General features: G+C 48.7%; 4 protein-coding genes across 4 annotated transcripts; 1 reads left to right on the forward strand and 3 right to left on the reverse strand.

Annotated features, from left to right (window-relative positions):
* Positions 1 to 173: 173 nt before the first annotated feature.
* FPOAC1_002327 (uncharacterized protein) lies at positions 174 to 2170 on the forward strand (the record flags this gene model as incomplete). The annotated part of the gene is made up of 8 exons (XM_044846907.1): positions 174 to 349; positions 406 to 516; positions 568 to 711; positions 765 to 872; positions 920 to 1027; positions 1077 to 1314; positions 1362 to 1617; positions 1665 to 2170. 8 exons carry the CDS (start codon positions 174 to 176, stop codon positions 2168 to 2170), a joined length of 1647 nt encoding a protein of 548 aa, XP_044712823.1.
* Positions 2171 to 2530: 360 nt separating this feature from the next.
* Positions 2531 to 3571, reverse strand: FPOAC1_002328 (uncharacterized protein; the record flags this gene model as incomplete). Its single annotated transcript, XM_044846908.1, has 4 exons — positions 2531 to 3164; positions 3211 to 3379; positions 3428 to 3480; positions 3537 to 3571. The coding sequence occupies 4 exons, from the start codon at positions 3569 to 3571 to the stop codon at positions 2531 to 2533; spliced, it is 891 nt and encodes a 296-aa protein (XP_044712824.1).
* Positions 3572 to 4352: 781 nt separating this feature from the next.
* FPOAC1_002329 (uncharacterized protein) lies at positions 4353 to 5330 on the reverse strand (the record flags this gene model as incomplete). Its single annotated transcript, XM_044846909.1, has 1 exon — positions 4353 to 5330. The coding sequence occupies one exon, from the start codon at positions 5328 to 5330 to the stop codon at positions 4353 to 4355; it is 978 nt and encodes a 325-aa protein (XP_044712825.1).
* A 1127-nt stretch (positions 5331 to 6457) lies between these two features.
* FPOAC1_002330 (uncharacterized protein) lies at positions 6458 to 10189 on the reverse strand (the record flags this gene model as incomplete). The annotated part of the gene is made up of 3 exons (XM_044846910.1): positions 6458 to 8134; positions 8184 to 9232; positions 10084 to 10189. 3 exons carry the CDS (start codon positions 10187 to 10189, stop codon positions 6458 to 6460), a joined length of 2832 nt encoding a protein of 943 aa, XP_044712826.1.
* Positions 10190 to 17118: the final 6929 nt, after the last annotated feature.

Here is a 17118-nt window from a genome sequence, read left to right on the forward strand (position 1 = left end):
GCTCATCTCGGCCGATTAATTCTTTCTTGCCCCTCACGCATATATAGTTCCTTACTTAGTAATACTTTTACTCCATTCATAGCACCATGAGGAGTACATAATACTCTGTCATCCTCCGAGCCTCCCCCTTGATCAGTCAGATCTGCATACCATCATCGACAACAACGCCCACCATGGCTCGTGTCAAGACCTTTTTCGAGAGCCGCAAGGCCACTGTCATCGTCGGTGCTCTTCTTTTCGTCGTAGCCGTATCGGCAACTGTCCCTGGTGCTGCTGTCAGGAGACAAGCGACAAAGACGAGCATGAGCTTCGAGTCTTTGACGGGCTGTCATATGCATGGACCTACGCAGTAAGACTATCTATGCTGAAGCCGCTCTGATATCGTTTCCATGCTAACGAAGGCAGGTTTTGTATGGCTGGCTCAGATGAGTATCAGATCGTCGCAGACTCGGAGGCGACAGCTACTCAAAACCCTCCATCTTCGTACACTGACTGCCACAACCACGGGTCGGACACGTACGACACCCATCGCTCTTTTCCAGTATGACATTGACTAACATGTTCCAGGTACTGCATGAACCCTAGTGGTGGAGAAGTACAAGTCCTGGGCGAAAATGCCAGCCCAACCCAAACGACTGCCAAAGAGACTGGCTCTGCAAAAGCCGAAGAGATCACTGCCGTATCCAACTGCCACATGCATGAGACATCTCTGTAAGTCACTGTCTTTAAACTTCAAGAGATGCAATAGCTAATCCCAGAGACAGGTACTGCATGGGTCCTAGCTCTTCAGAGTACTACGTCCAGACCACCATCACCAACACGGAGGAGTATCCGGCTCAACTCACCAGCTGCCACAGTCACGGTGAAGAGACGTAGGTACCCATCGACAGACTAATTGGTATTGAAGCTGACTATCTAGTTATTGCATTTCCGATGATGGTGAAGCGCCCATCCTAGCAGCTGAAGACGTCGAATCTGGCGAAGCAAACCCCGACGAGGAACACTGCCATTTCCATGCTGGTGTAGAGTTTGTCTCTCCCCTTATCTTCATCCCTATCATCACTAACCCTCTATAGACACTGCGTCGGTGGTAGTCACGGCTCAGAAGGCGGTTCGCGATCATGTACCCGTACCGACAGAGACTACAAGATTGGCATTCGAATCGGCATGCTCTTTGTCGTCCTCGTCGCTTCATCCCTTGGTGTCTACGGTCCCATCCTACTGTCGCGTTTCACACCCGTACAATCCAACATTATCCTCACTATCCTTAAGCAATTCGGCACTGGAGTTATCATCTCTACCGCCTTTGTCCACGTATGACTCTTTCACTGCTGTGGAAACCAATGACTAACATGACCCAGTTGTTCACCCATGCACAAATGATGTTTGGCAACGAATGTCTCGGCGAACTCCTTTACGAAGCTACCACGGCTGCCATTGTAATGGCCGGTCTTTTCATCTCCTTCTTGATCGAGTTCATTGTTCATCGAGCTATGCGATGGCAGGCGAGCAAGAAATCCGACACTGAGTCTACGTCGCTCTCTCCCAAGGCTATTGAGAAGGCTGAGATGGCCAATATTAGTATCATGGAGGCTGGTATCATCTTCCACTCTCTCCGTAAGTTCCCTGCAGTTCCCTCATTGCTTCTCGACTAACATTGCCAGTCATTGGTATCACCCTCGTCGTGGCTGGTGATTCCTTCTTCATCACCCTGTCCATCGTGATCATCTTCCACCAACTCTTTGAAGGTATCGCTCTGGGCACAAGAATTGCCTCTCTGGGCTACGGTCAAATGCCTCTTGCTCTAGGCCACACTCACTCACACTCCCCCACGCCCTCGGTAGAACGAACAGGAACATCCACTGTGCCACTCTGGAAGAAGCTTGTTCTCGCTTCTGGCTTCGCGATCATCACGCCTATCGGAATGGCGATCGGCATCGGTGTTCTCAACGTCTTCAATGGCAACGATCCTTCTACGCTCATTGCTATTGGTACATTGGATGCTTTCTCTGCAGGTATCCTTGTTTGGGTCGGTCTTGTAGAGATGTGGGCGCAGGATTGGATGATGGGTGGCGAGCTTAGTGATGCTGGTCCTGTGACTACTGCTCTCGCTCTACTTGGTCTGATCTGCGGTATGGTCTTGATGAGTCTGCTTGGAAAGTGGGCTTAGACTATCCGTCGTTGGCGAAAAGTGGAAGAAGAAAAGCTAAATGGTTTTGAGATATGATGGTGGTGACATCCATCACGGATTTGTGCTAATGATCCCTCGATAGATTAGATATAAAGCAGCAAGATACAGAGTTTGTTTCTTTCACATTAGTCAATTGAACCGAGCCCAGCATTCGAGAAGTGAAAATGGTATATCCCAGTAACAAAAGTTGGACTCCAACTTTTGGGTACAAACTGAACAGCCTAAGAAGACTGAACTAAGTGGCATGAACTGGCCTACTAATTTCGTCTTTTATGCTCTCAGCGGTCAATTTGTGTCATGCCCCAAGGCCAGTCAATCCCTGATCCAAACACCCAGAGCCTAACTCAACTTCTGGCGTGCATCCTGGATCCTCTTGGACAAACTTCCAATATTAAAGAAGATCCCAATGACAGTCTCACTCACCCATCTAGGCAAGCAGCTCAGAATCCAGACCTTGGTAGCCATGCCACCAGCATAGAACCAATCGGGGGATCCTCCAATCAAGCCACCCAAGTAGCCCTCGCCCTTCAAGGCTGCCGTGACCAGCTTCTTAGCATATGTCTCCGTTTGCATGGTGGCTGTGCGCTGACTAAATGTCAAGCGCTGCTGGAAAAAGTCTTCGACAGGCTTGTACAGCGAGTTCTGGGGGAGAGACCTGTGGGTGCGGCTGGCAATGTTGGAGCGCACGGTACCAGTGACAGCGTTCATGACACGAACGTTGAAAGGCTTCAGCTCGAGACGAAGAGCGCGGGACCATACGTTGATGGCGCCCTTGGAGGAGGAGTAGATGGCACCAAAGATGTATGGTACCAGGGTTGATGTGCTGGAAATGTTGATGATGAGACCACGTGCTTCGATGAGCAAAGGCGCAAAGATTTGAACCATGGACATGGGGCCAAAGACATTGACTTCATATGTGGCGCGAACATCGTCAAGGTCCATGTCCAGCGCGGGGATGGTATGAGTTCGGCCACTAAAAGGTTTAGCTGGGGGGTCAATTGGTGGAAGAGGAGACATACGCATTGTTGACGAGGATATCAAGACGACCGCCAGTCAGTTCGGCAACCTGTTCTTTGCAGGCTTCAATGCTCTTGGGGTCTGTGACTTCAAGAGGGAAACAGCTCATGCCAGGGCCCTCAAGATCCTTGATCATGTCAGTGTTTCGCACCGTCGCAATGACATGGCAGCCTTGAACACATTAGATACACTACTCAATCTTTCCCTGTAAATACTAACCTTGTCGGTTAAACTCTTTGGCGAGAGAATGTCCAATGCCTCCGGGCGAGCATCTGCTCTCATCAGTATCTGTCCACTTGATAGTTTTTCTGCGCTTGGGTCTTCTTACCCTGTGATGAGGACGAAAGTCTTTCTGTCGGCCATTTTTCTGAATGTCAACGATATGCCACGAATCTTGAGTGATTGAAACCTGGATGAATGACTGCTGAGATCTGCTATTCAATACAGTTGAAGCTCAATGAGGAGAATATATACATTCACAAGATAACCCATGGTCAAATCCGCGGGGACCGACCGAGGCCCGTTGAATATGCACTAGCCACATTCAGCCACAAGCCACATTCTACAGATACAGTACAGAGTACGGCAGTTGTCTTTGAGTTTTGTTTGTTCATGTCTGTAGCTTTCAACAAAACGCGCGTTCTTATGACACTTATCCCTTGGATCAACTAGATCTACTTATACGAGGTCACTTGGTTTTGTTCTGATAGTCATTGACGACACGGTGGACTACTTGTTCAACTCGGCAGTGACTAAAAAGGACGCCCAAAATGAGATGGATGGTAGATGCCTACCAGTCACGGATTGCGACCCGACTTAGCCATAATGTTCGCGGCTAAACGGGTTCAATCATATTTCAAAACTAAATTTATCGTATCTTCAGACAAAGTCGAATGGTCGTCCACTCAGCCTTGAGCGTGACATTATCTTCCAAACCCTTACCAACACTCCCTCGTCATCAACGCGGCAAACAGACACAGACTTCCCATAAAAAGGCAAGGTTGAAAGGAATTGAAATATGTACGCTAAATGCAATCCGACGATGATGTACAACAGATATGTCTACACTCATCCCAACTCCGAGGCGATTACCTCAATCTAGTTATCCAACCCGGCCCATTCCATCATTAAATCCTCCCCGATTTTACCGGTGCATCTCTCCATTTGGTCGATATGGCGTCCCAGGTTGTGTCTGAGGTGAAACCATAGCAGTGTCCCCGGCCGAAGAGCCCAATCCTGCTCTGCTGAGCTCATCACTACCACGGGGATGAAGATCAACAGGTGTTGATCCAGGCATCTCAACAGCTCCCGACGAAGTACCGTCCATCTCGAATATAGGCGCAGGCGCAGCTACGAGGTTGTCGGGTGGTAGTTCCACGGCACCCGCGTGCTGCTTCGGTGGTGGGTAGTATCCTGATGCGTTGGGGTCGGGTGTCTGCCATCCTGACGCAGGTGTAGTGCCCCATGCAGCTTTGGGTTCTACAGGTGGGTAGGGTGAGTTGTTGGATTCGTAGTTGGGGAGCATCGGGTGTGATTCTTCAGCGTTCTTCTTGCGACGATGTAGCCACAACCAGATAACTAAACCAACGATGGCTGCACCTCCTGCTGCTGCACCAACGCCCACACCGATCGTCGCACCTGTAGACAGTCCTGTGTCTGCATCTGCATCTGCATCTGCATTTGAAGCATCGGTTGTCGAAGCAGCCGCCGCCGTATCAGACGTGGTAGACGCGGTATCGGTCGCTGAAGCAGTCGCGGTCGTTCCTGTGGCGCTTGTAGTTGTCTCTCCATCATGGGCAGCCTGCTGGAAGTCCGCTTTCGACGTCTTCATTGGGGTTTGGGAGTTGTTACAAGCCTCGACCATCATATCGTACGTCTCGTCAATGTCGTTGGGCGACTCTTGTCCAATGCAGCGCGCAGAGCCGAGGATGAAGTCATTGTTGTAATTACCCAAACCGCACAGGCAGTAATTGAGCTCCTTTGAGTCGGCACCGGTGCACGAGGCGTCGTCGGCGTTCTTCTCCAGGCATTTTTGTGCACCTTTGGGGTAGAAGCTAAAATCGTTCTGAAGAGCCAGCGAGGGGGTGAGGAGGAGCGACAATGTGAACCATCGCGACGCCATGATGAAAAGAAAGCTTTAATCCAATTGGTCGTCAACGATGGTGGAAAAGAGTAACAGTGCAGTGGTTGTGGTTGTTGTTGTTGTTGTTGTTGTTATGGAGAAATCGGCCCCTTTGCTGACGGACCAAGCAAACAGTTGTGTCGGTCGGTAAATCCGGTTTCAGCTATCCAGCCACGAAACGAGACGAGACGAATAAATCGGTAAAAGGTCGATCATGCAAATCACCATTAAAAAATAGACAAAAATTATCCACCTCTTGACAAAAGCGAATGACTGGGGAAAAAAGCGAGTGATATTGGTCGATTATTAGGTAGAGAGTTGTTGTTGATGAGGCGGCGTGTCTAGAGAAAGGGAAACAAGAAACAAAGAAAAAAAGAGGGAAAAAAGCAAGAAACACTTTCGGGGGGGTTTGATGAATTATTAGTGGCCGGCTACAGCTACAGTACAACAATCATGACGGAATAGCACCTAGTAATCGCACTGCGTGTCTCCGGCAAGAAAAGAAAAGCCCAAAATCTAATTTAATTACTTGGACGATCCTTTCGTCAGCACCAGTCCTTAATAGTTATAGACAAGATGTAACAGAGTGGATTGAGTCCCATCAGGATCGACCACCCCCGTAATGGCGCAGCAATAAATCGGCCAAAACACAACCTGATTGGATCTGAGGGTGCTAATTTTAGGTGGATCTTGCATATGGCTGGGCATTGTAGGGTAAGATTGAGATCAAAAGAATATGTACTATCTACATGCAAATGCACATTCTGCCTCATTACTAACTAAACCTGTGGCAAGGATGAATACATCTTGAAGCATGTAATCATCACAGCCCTACAGACCAACAAACCTTGGCAGGAACACTCACATATGTACTTTATTCCCCGAAGAATGTTGTTGGTTGCCTCACTAAGTTAAACATCATCTCATGTCCAAGTGAGGCTTTCACACTGCAACCAGGACAGGACAGGGCCTGACCACTCTCCAAAACTGCCAACACATAACTAATGCACAGACTCAAATCATCCAGATTAGGGGTATCATTAATTCATTATCATTTCCCAATTTTAAATAAACAATTCCAAATCTCACATCATCATGAACCATAATTCCTATCCCCAAGTCTCCCCTCACAATCGCCCAAACACCTTGGCAAAAATCTCTCTCGCCTTCAAGAGATTCAACAAGCATAACCTCTCATTATCCAGATGCGCAGAGTCACTAGACTGCCCACAAGGAAGATGAGCTGCCGGAGCTCCGAACTCCTTCTCTAGGAAGCGAATCGCAGGGATGGATCCACCCTCGCGAATATACAGCGGTTTGCGCGGCTTACCCATCTTGGTCTTGACGGAAAGGATCTCTTCCTCCTTGGACTTGTCTGTTTCATCGGGTGTGGCTTCTCCAGATGAAGGAGACGTCTCGAAGCAATCCTCCCACGTTTCCAGGATGGCCTTTTCCAAGGTTTGGAAGATGGCATTGGTAGGATCACCGAGCCACGGCTCAGCTCTGTTGTCCACGTTGATGGTGAGTTTGTTCTGTGACTCGAGCTGCGAAAATTCTTCCTCGAGGAATTTCGTAAGTGCTTCAATCACCATGTCCACCTCCTGGCCTGGTACTACTCGAAAACTGATGTGAGAGCTGGCGTGACTGCTGACTAGACTGCCGTCTGGACCCGAGACCTTGTAACGGTGGAGTGTCAGATTGGGTTCGCGCCAACGCGCCATAAGCGACTGCTTCAACCTTTCCTCGGGGCCCTTTTCGGGATTGCTGCGGATCAAAATCCTGGCAATATCATCGTAACGGGCCTCTTCTTCTGGTGTAACTGGAAGGATCCCGTCGTAGAAGCCGGGAATCTGCACTTTGTTGCCAGGTCCCTTGAGTTTGCCTAGGATCTGTGTCAGATCGGAAAGAGGCTCATTCATCATGTAGGAGCCGTCCACACCCGAGTGGATATCTGGACGAGGCGCATCAACGCAGACGGTTGTATGCAAAACACCGCGTAGACCATACGTCAAGCATGGAACTTCGTCGTCGAGCCAATAACTGTTAGCGAGTAGGATGTAGTCCACCTCGCCGATAAGCTCCTTGTTCTTCTTCACAGCCTCTTCAAAACCAAGCGATCCAAATTCTTCCTCTCCCTCAATTAAAAAGACAACATCGTTTTCCAACTGTTGGTTTTCCATCAGATCGGTCACTGCATATAAAGCAGCGATGATAGGGCCCTTGTTATCGCTGACACCACGGCCGTACAAATAACCGTTGGTTCCCTGCATGGTAAATGGATCTGTCTCCCATTTTCCCTTGCGACTATCGGCGGCGACAACATCATAGTGGCCATAGAAGAGAATTCGTTTGCGAGTCTCCGCAGCCTCCTTCTTGGCAGAAAAACGAGCGTAGACGACTGGGTTGTGATGCTTCTCAGTGCTAAGCAACTCGACATGTCCGCCGAGCCGCTTGAACAGCGCACCGAGGTATGTAGCGCCCTTGCGACAATCCTCCGCAAACTCGGGTCGGGAGGAGACGGTCTTGTATGATACGAAATCCCGTAACGACGATAGCAGGAGGTTATCTGAATCCTGCGAGACTTCCTTCTCTTTGGTGCCACACTTGTCGGTGTCGATGGACCAGACAGAGATATTGTCGTCGTTCGCGCCCGTGATAAAGTACTGCTTGTTCTTGTAGTTGGTGACAGCTGATGCAAGCACTTTGCCCTGGTGAGCCTCCCATCGAAGGAGACACTGGTATTTCTGGGGAACAGCGCCGGAGGCGGCATGTTGGTATTTTCCATAGTGGGTTGTGCTGTATTTCTGCAAAGAGTCAGTAAGATAAGAAGGACGGACAGGAAGGGATACTCACGCTGGCCCAACCATTAGTTGCAGCAGTCCACAAATATCCCCAGCCCATCTGGATTGACATGATGTCACAGTCATGCGCTTTAATAACTCTCAATCGTTGCGCTGTATCAAGATCCCACAACTCAACAATGCCATCAAGCTTGCCAGCGTACAAGAACGAACTGTCAAGCGCCATTGATAGAACAGACTCGCCATCATCGACACCCAATGTCATGATCTCTTGTATACCACCGCCAAGCTCCTCGTCATCCTCAACCGTATGTCCCAGACTCCAAAGCTTGATTGTACCATCGCCCGCACCAGAGATCAAAACGTCATCATCGGTACCAACGTCAACTGTCGGCCCCTTGGCCATGAGCATGCAGTATACGTAGCCGTAGTGCGCAAAGTTTTTGACGCAGCCTGCGTGCATCTCGAGGACATTATGGGCTTTGGGAATCAATCCCCATCGATCGTCGTTACGTCGGGGCGTACTCGCACCGCCGCCGACGGCTTTGGAGTCGAAGAAACGGTGGTTTCGGCGGTCAGGGTGCTGTTGAGATTCGGGAGACACGCGGGCTGTAACGTCGTTAAGGCCAACCCATTGGATAGTAGCGTTTTGTGCACCGATATATAGTGTCTCATGCTGAGGGCTATATGCCGTACAGAAGATGTCACCGACATCGTAGGAACCATAAATCTCGTAGAGTCGAGTCAGGGTCTTGGGGTCCCAGACATTGATGATGGGATCTCCAGCGCTGGAGAACAAAAGCGAGGCATCGGGTGACAGCGATAGGGATAGAATGCTTCTCTTATGTGCTTGGACACGGCGAACTTGTCGGAACGTATCGAGAGACCATGCTACTATTTCGCCATCTTGTGTACCGGCGTAGATGGTTTCGTGCTGTGGACTAACGGCGAGAGCGAGAACGGTGCTTGCATGGGATAGGGAGTGGACGAGGTCGGGGCTGGTAGCAGGGTCTTCGGCAGCTTCGAGAGGTGAGAGGATTGGAGATGCTGGGCCGAGCGACATTATCGGCGATACCGTCCGTGAAGGCATGTTGAAGGATTCTGAGGGAGCGTTTGTTAGATGGGAGGTAAAAGACAATATCGATAGAAAGGGAGGAGCAGAAACAAGGGTCCTGTCGATGGTGTTGATGGGAAGGGAAGTCGACCAACAGATGATCTGCTCGGAGGAAAAGGTTCACTTGAATACAAGAAGCATAGGATATGTTATGATCAAGTGATGCAAAAAATAAGACGTGGTGTTGAAGTTGAGACAAGGGTAGAGTTAACAGCGGTAGCTTCAGTGCCGAGACCGCTCACAAATTCGGGCCCCAGTATGACGCGATCGCGCCAGGTTCAGTCCAGGGTCCATCCCTTTCCTTTCCTCGTAGTAACACGAGAGAACAGACTGAGACGGGTACGTTCGGTGAGAAAGTTGGGTAAAATTGATTGAGCCTTTGCAATTGACATTACAAGCATTGTGACTCTTTTCTGCAAACTGGGTTATTTTCCAAACGCTGGCCGATGATGAAGACGCCTCAGCCTTCTGTCATGTATGCATTCTCATTGGTTGCAACTATGCCAATTCCTTCAGCCTTATAGCGTGACTGCGCCACAGTAGAAGAGAAGCTACCCGGCACTAGCCTTCGGAGACTTATTGAAGGGCATTTGTAAGTCAACCCAACATTGTCTTTTCTGATGGGGAAAATATATAGAGTATCAGACGTGAGATTAATTGGGCTGGGAGAATGAGAAGTGGTGAGTATCGTACAAATGAACTTGTGACCGCTTGGCGTTACACTTGTTCGGCGATCCAAACTCAATCGCCGTCTCAAGTTCAGATGGAAAGACACATAGAAAAAAACATCAAGATTGAGATAATCTGGGAAGAGAAGAAGGAAAAGTTGTGAGCTCACCATAATCGGATGTAATTGTCTCTCCAGATAATCGCTTCTCGTTCATCAATATCTTTGCACATCCCTCGCAACCATCTCCGTTCGACAATGAAGAGTCCGAATACATAGTTAACTCGATGCGATCAATACAGCAAGGACAGGCAATGATTGTATTAAAGAAAGAAAATTGATAAAAAAGAGAGATAAGTTGGATAGTAAAGTATAAACATACAAGTAAAAGATAAGAAGACATCCATCCCCTTATCCCCAACATAAACGCCCCTTGTACCTGTCTGCATCACGGGACGAAGCCATACTGTTCCCCGTCAGCCCTGTACAACCCAATTCAAGAAACGTGTACACAGAGAAAAAGCGTAAAACAACGATGCGAGATCAGAGACACTGGGGCTCACCGATAGTTTAACTAAGCCACCCCTGGATATGTAAAGTGATCTGCTGTTAGCACTGGCGATATCGGGGGACCGGGCTACCGGGGCGGCGAGGCGGACGGGGAGCTAGCTGCATGGGATATCATGGAGGGTTACAGTGACCGATGCATCGGGTTTGGGGGATCCTTGTAGGAGATTGTCACTGTTGAGGCTTGGCTGGTATGTTGATGTTTATTTTATTGTTTTTGTAATGAGTTGAGTATCTATCTATCTTCAAATTTCTGTATTCCCCGTTCTCTGGTGGCCACTTGATCCATACCTTTATCGTCCTCTTCGGTTCATACTTTAGGTTTGTGTGTGACGTCCTTCCTACATCAATCAATGCCCAGTCGAGTTTGGGGCTGAACCACCAGCCGCTTCTGCATCGCATCATACCGCAACCTTCTGACGTTCACGTACTTGCTAACCAGTAGCATGCATAGTATGTTTTTCAACAAAAGACTGTCTCACCCATTGAACGGTCTTGGAAAAACTCAATCAAATCTGGCCTTCTCCGCTTGTGTGTCTGTTCGCTTGAGGGAAGCATGACCACCCGCAATGCTCACCAACTCCAGTCCTGATGCAGTTGAAGTATTTCGCCTTGCCGAGGAATTAATCCCTTCTCCTCGTTCGCCGTCGTAAGAAGGAATGCGATGCACTGATGGTGAGGTACAAGTGTCTCTTCATCATCTTGTGAACGCTTGTTACCCCTGTTGATGACAGTATGAAAGAGATCTGTTGAAGCGTGTGAATCCCTACAAAGACTGGCTCATTAAGTGCGGGCGATGGCGTATACAGCGCCGCGAGACTGTCGAGGAGCCCGTTATGTAGTCAAGGCAGGCGGCGATGGGCGACACGGATCAGATCTCTATGGAATTCATTGTTTCGATAATCACCCTGGCGAGATAGTCCCGAGATAGTCCGGATCATCGAAAAGGGTAGCAATGAAGAAGAGCCCACTGACTTTGGAACTCTTACTTGATGTTGAAAACATGAAGTAAGAGTTAATTGACTGGGGCGGGAGCTCCTGAGAATGAAGGTTATCCACGAACCGTCGCAAAACTGGTGGTACCAGTTGAACCGCTTGGCAGAAAAAGCTCCTTCACCCTTTTGTAGCCATCCTTGACGGAAGTTGCAAATGTTTGTGTTTCCCTTACTCTGTACTCTACCATAATCCATCGTTCGACGATCAATGGATGGCTTCGGTGTAAAGGCGAACAGCCTTATGATTACGTTTCATGTGAGTACTCGGTGCCATCATCATGATGAGGCGCATTCCCACTTGATGGAAAGGTTTGAGACATTCAGGGGTCCGGCGATTCTGTGTCCTGAGTCGTCGGGCAATCTGCAACCGCAGATTCTCATGCTACAAGTCCAGCAACAACCTCCTGATGCTGGCTTCCAACATATTCGACGAACGACTTGTTCAAAAAGCGAAGAGCTCGAAGGTGCTCACCTAGGCGGAAGTAAGGCCTTGGGGTGTAGCCTGAGGTATCGTGCTCAATGTGGTAGGTAGAATGAGAGATGAAGGAAGAAGAAGAGGCAGAGTGGCCGCAACTACAATCCACCATTCAAAATCGCCTAAATGACCAAGATGGCATCCTCTCATCTCGCACTTGCAGCCGGCTGGCAGGTCTGACTCACAGCCCCCACGCTTGACACGACTGACATAAACCTGAGTTCAAGACGGAGACGATCCTATTTGGGTCAGGCACAATTGAACCAGAAATTCGTTTACGATAAATCTTTCCCATGGTAGTTAATCCGGTCAGGCTGTTGAAGGTTCTGGACTTGAAAAACGAATTCCAGAACTTATCGAGGCAAGCGTAGCCGGCCACGGCTTGATTTTGTCTTGACAGTTGACGATGGCAGACCCTGAAATCTTGCGACTTATGCCTCGAACGCAGAATATTGGATCCTTCTGGCGGAAATACATAGACCGCCTCTTATCGGGGACATGTGTGTGTTGAAACCGTAATAATGAAGTGAAACCTGAATCCTCGTTGAGTAGATCTGAACGTCTTAGGCACAGGACAGAGAACAATGTTCGACATCTTGTGAATTCGGATCCCCGCACCAGGGAGACCATCTACACCCCCTTGTCGAAGAGCGTGTATCGGGTGGTTAACGCCACGAAGTATAAGAGACTGGGAAGATGAAGGTCTCTCCCAGTACAGCAAACACTGATATCAGAACTCAATTGAGTGGTTGTTCGAGTTCCTTGCTGGAAACTTCTTTCAATGAAAGAGAGGAAACAACAGCGCCAGGCTATGTGTGATCGAGGGATGGTGGTGGTACCATGTCCTGGTCTTCGTAATCCGTGTTCAGTTTAAACTGGAATTGGCCGTTGGTGCACACATCCTGTGGGAAGCCCTTTGAGATGACTTCGATGGCCAATCCGTCGATAGATTTGAAATCTGGGAGCTTGATCTTGCCATCATCGTTCACGTGGTAATCAAATGTCTGGCGGAACAAGGTTCAAAGCAAGTGTGCTAAAAGTTTCGTTGTCCAGCAGAATTTGACACGAAAACTGTGCTGCACAGCTTGTAAGACCACCATCCCGGGTATGGCCCAGCCCGGGAAATGTGTCGTAGAGCTCGTCACAAGCTTTGATTGCGCTAGTTGGAACTCTGTAGGAACAATTAGACTATCCACAACAGGCTTCAGGTCTTGGTCGACCTTCTCTCCGTCAAGTCGCAAAGCCCCCAGGAACTTGAGACACTCGTGGACTTCTTGTTTTACTTGTCAATTACGACGACATATCGCAAGCCTTCGACGTGCCCAGAAATGGCCGACGATGTTTCATAGAACGTGTAAGGGGAGTCTTGATAAAAACCTGGGCTAGTGAAGCCGGACTGAGCTCTTGAGGTAAATCTGGCTGTTGAGTATTGATCGCTTTGGCGGTTCGATAGTAACTATTGCATGCAGATCAACTAGCCCGATAACACCCCAGAGCTTGATTGACCTTCTCAACAAGGCTACTTAAAAAGTAGCTCGCTCCAGTTACGAGATACCGTAATCTCACGGAGCGGTCCATTGTTCTGGACTGTACTTCGAACTGTTTTATCCAAGGACCTGCCTATAACAGCGCGTGCTGTTACAGTTCCTGGCCACTCTGCGGTGTATGTGAGATCCCTCGTGACAAGGGAACCTGGTTGTATAGAATGGGTTACATCAGTGTTGAATAACCCAATTCTAAGCAGTTCCACCACGGTCACGCTTGCTGAGATGGCAAAAAAGAATGTCTCGCGGCAGGGTCGAATCTTGTCGGGGTCTTGTTGATAGTGCTTGTTGCTCATTACCCGAACCACCGAAACTTATCTCAACTCATGCCACTAGGAGCTATACCATATATCCGATAAGCACAAAGAGCATCCTTAGGCTGCGGTGCCAAGCACATCAACGAAGGTTTGCAGGCGTATGGCAGCAACCACGTGGATCTCGGTGTGCATTTTGAAGAAAATGTTGCGAATAGTCTCATTGTGTTGCATTTCCTAGGAATGGGCATTGTTGGTCATATTTGGGGGTGATTCAGGAGATCTCGGGCACCAACTGCATCCCAAGAAAAATGCATCATCTAATTGCGTCGAATTGAAACTTTCGTCCCTCGTCTTCCGAAGATATTGTAGAACTAACGAGCGGCGTTGGCAGGGCAGTATAGAAAGAATCATCCTGCGACCAGAAGGCTTCTTGTTGGTAAGCTGTAGTACACGCCTCCATGAACAAGGTCAACTCGACCTCAGGCACGCCGTTTTAAACCACAACGCCCAGGGGCATGATGGCGGACGTGGTGGTACCGAGACAGTAGCAGGGCAACTTCCATGTGTTTATGTTGAATGTATAGATTGATAAAGCCAATGGAAACTCCTCGCTGTTGGAAATCGATACCCGAATCTCAGGCGGTCAATTTTGCCGTCACAGTTGCCTGTGATACATCGTAGTAAGAGTTGGTACGCCGCAAATTGGGTCCAGTCGTCTGGGGTCAAATGGCGAAAGTTGCAGGGCAGGCAGCGTGATGTATTCGTTGTTGTTGGGTAGAACCGTGCAAAGTCATAGTCCCACTGGAATTCCCTATCATCCTCGTTCGGGGCTGGCGGACCAGGTCTTCCGAAATGATACTCAGATGGTTGGTAATGCGCTGATGTACTTGGCAACGCATTCCTAAGGATGCTCTTCGTGCTTATCATGTATGTAGCATGGCTCGACTTGGACACATAATTGCTGAAGACTGCGCCAAACGGCTGACAGTTCTTCTGTTCAGAGAATGGTGGAAGTCGGTGATGATTAGGCACGACTGGTTGTTGGGCCTCTGCGTTCAATCAAGCATGCCAGAAAAGAAAGTAGACAATGAAGAACAAGTAGGCCACGAATGGATCGCCAGTGCAAACGGCTAGCCTGTTTCTAATTAGTCAACGCAGACATCATCAATAGGGGCGCAAAACGATTCATACCCTTCATCTCAGGCCAGATACTTCATAGCTGCAGCCTTCTGTTCTAGAACCTTTTCCTAAGGATCGTTCTTCTTGTTCGAGCTTGTCGTACCTCCTTTGAGGAGTGACCACAAATCTTGTCGCGATCAGCTGTTTCGTACGTTAGTTTAGGCAAATTGTAGGCTACTGGGAAGGTAATGCTCACAGGACTTTTGGGTCGCTATTCTGTTCATGAAAGCTTGTCCTGGGAAAGTCTGTAGTGCCTCTGGCTCTTCGTGTGTTTAAATGGACACTGCAAAGGTGGGAGCCCAAAAGCTACCGAGTTCGTGCCACGGGCCTTAGGAGATGATCGATACATGGCTTGAGACGCGAACCAAGCTCAATATCGTGTTCAACGAAGTGATTGAAAGCGAGATGAAGCTATATGGCGTTTTCGAGATGCTCTCCATGTTCTGTCCGGTTTTGAGTATCTACCAAAGCCGCCCAGCAATTGCAGCATCAAGCTGATCGCACGCTCAAAGGAAAGCTGAAGATATGATGTTCCTGGTCAAGAATTTGACAAGACATCGGTTCATTGTAGCCAAGTGTCCAACGTTGCTCAGAACAAGTCTTTTCAAAGGCGTACTCATGATGGCAAGAGATTCAACTACGCCCGAGTAAAATGATGCTCAGTGAGGCAGGAGATCATCACCCGTAGAAATCATGTTGAGCAGATGTCGTTGAAGTAATCGGGCGGAGAAACACGACATTACTCTGGACTGGTTCCAGTTGGGCGACCGATCATGATAAAGTAGGCCGGCGATTCGACTCCGGAGGAATCGGGTTCATAGTCGAGGATGGCCGCCTTTCGAGAATCCGGCGACTAGTTTGCGATGAGCCATGATTGCAGTTGGGTGACTGACCCCGACCTCAAAGGACCCAGGTAGTAGTCCAAGAGCAGCCCCAGTACCGAGAGGTATAACATCGGAACACGCAACCTGAGCCCAACCATAAATCCAAGTTGATGATGGTGTGTCCCGCTACCGCCAGCATCGCCCGGTGCCTGTCAACATAAGTAGAAATCCCGTTCATCGATCATCGCTAATCACATCGTCATAATACGTGGCGTATGCATTGTTCAAGTCGTAGTATCCGCTTGAAGATTGATGCTGATAAGGCAACATCGCATCTAGAACAGCAAACGAATAAACCGTTGTGTCGTTGCACATTGAGCCTCCGATAAACACAGACACGTGGTAAAACAGAACACACACAATGCGCTGTGGGCTCGCAGTATGTATGGGAATTGGGTAGAAACGCCAGGGCTGCCTTCATCATACTCGCCGTGTCGATTCGCCATCTTGGTCGACAGCTTCAGTTTTTGCCTCCTCGAACTTGTCCTCCTCAAAAGAGTCCACACACTCTTGAATCTTTCGTCCAGAGTGGCAATGCTTCCTCGAACTCGTGCCCACAGAAAGGCAACCAAGCTTCTTTAAAGCGCAGATTAAAAGTGACTGAAGTGTGATGGGTAGCAGAGATGTTTTGTGAAATGCCTGGCTGCCAACGGCCGGTTATAATGGTAGGTCTTTGGTTTCGTGAAGACGACAGAATGAAAGATGTAACCCAAAGCAGTATTGGAACATGTGTCGTTCTTGAAGCATGCCTTCAGTGGCTTGGCTGACGATGGATCTGGCAGTTCATGATGATCAAGATACTGCGGGCATCATTTTCTCATGGGATGGGAACGTTGAGGTTCATGGACATGGAAGGACGTCTATCTTCAAACGATGTTAGACATGAAGTACGAAACGTAGTACACCTCAACTTACACGATGCGCGATGCGTAGCAACAGTACTATTAAAATTGGCATGAAGGTCATGTATGGGACGAGAAGTGTCTGATTCCATAGAACCCACTCATGTCTCGATATGCATGATATAGGACTCAAGAGAACTCCTGGCACATTTCTGTCAGTGGCAGTTGACGTATCCGAGATCCCAAAGACATACTGTCATCGTCCATTCATAGCTTGGCTCTGTTGTGGCAGTTCTCAAAGAGGCTTCTTCTGGGTTGGTGGCCTTGATTGAAAGACATGCTGACTATATTCCGAATAAGATTGCAAATGATGAACGGAACTTGTCGGGCCTTTCAGTTCACTCCTACAAGTAACAAGCAGGTGCGATACACAGCAAAGTGTAAAAGGGTTGGACGGATAGCT

This window comes from Fusarium poae, chromosome 1 (genome assembly GCF_019609905.1).
Source record: "Fusarium poae strain DAOMC 252244 chromosome 1, whole genome shotgun sequence".
Classification (NCBI taxonomy): Eukaryota; Fungi; Ascomycota; class Sordariomycetes; order Hypocreales; family Nectriaceae; genus Fusarium; species Fusarium poae.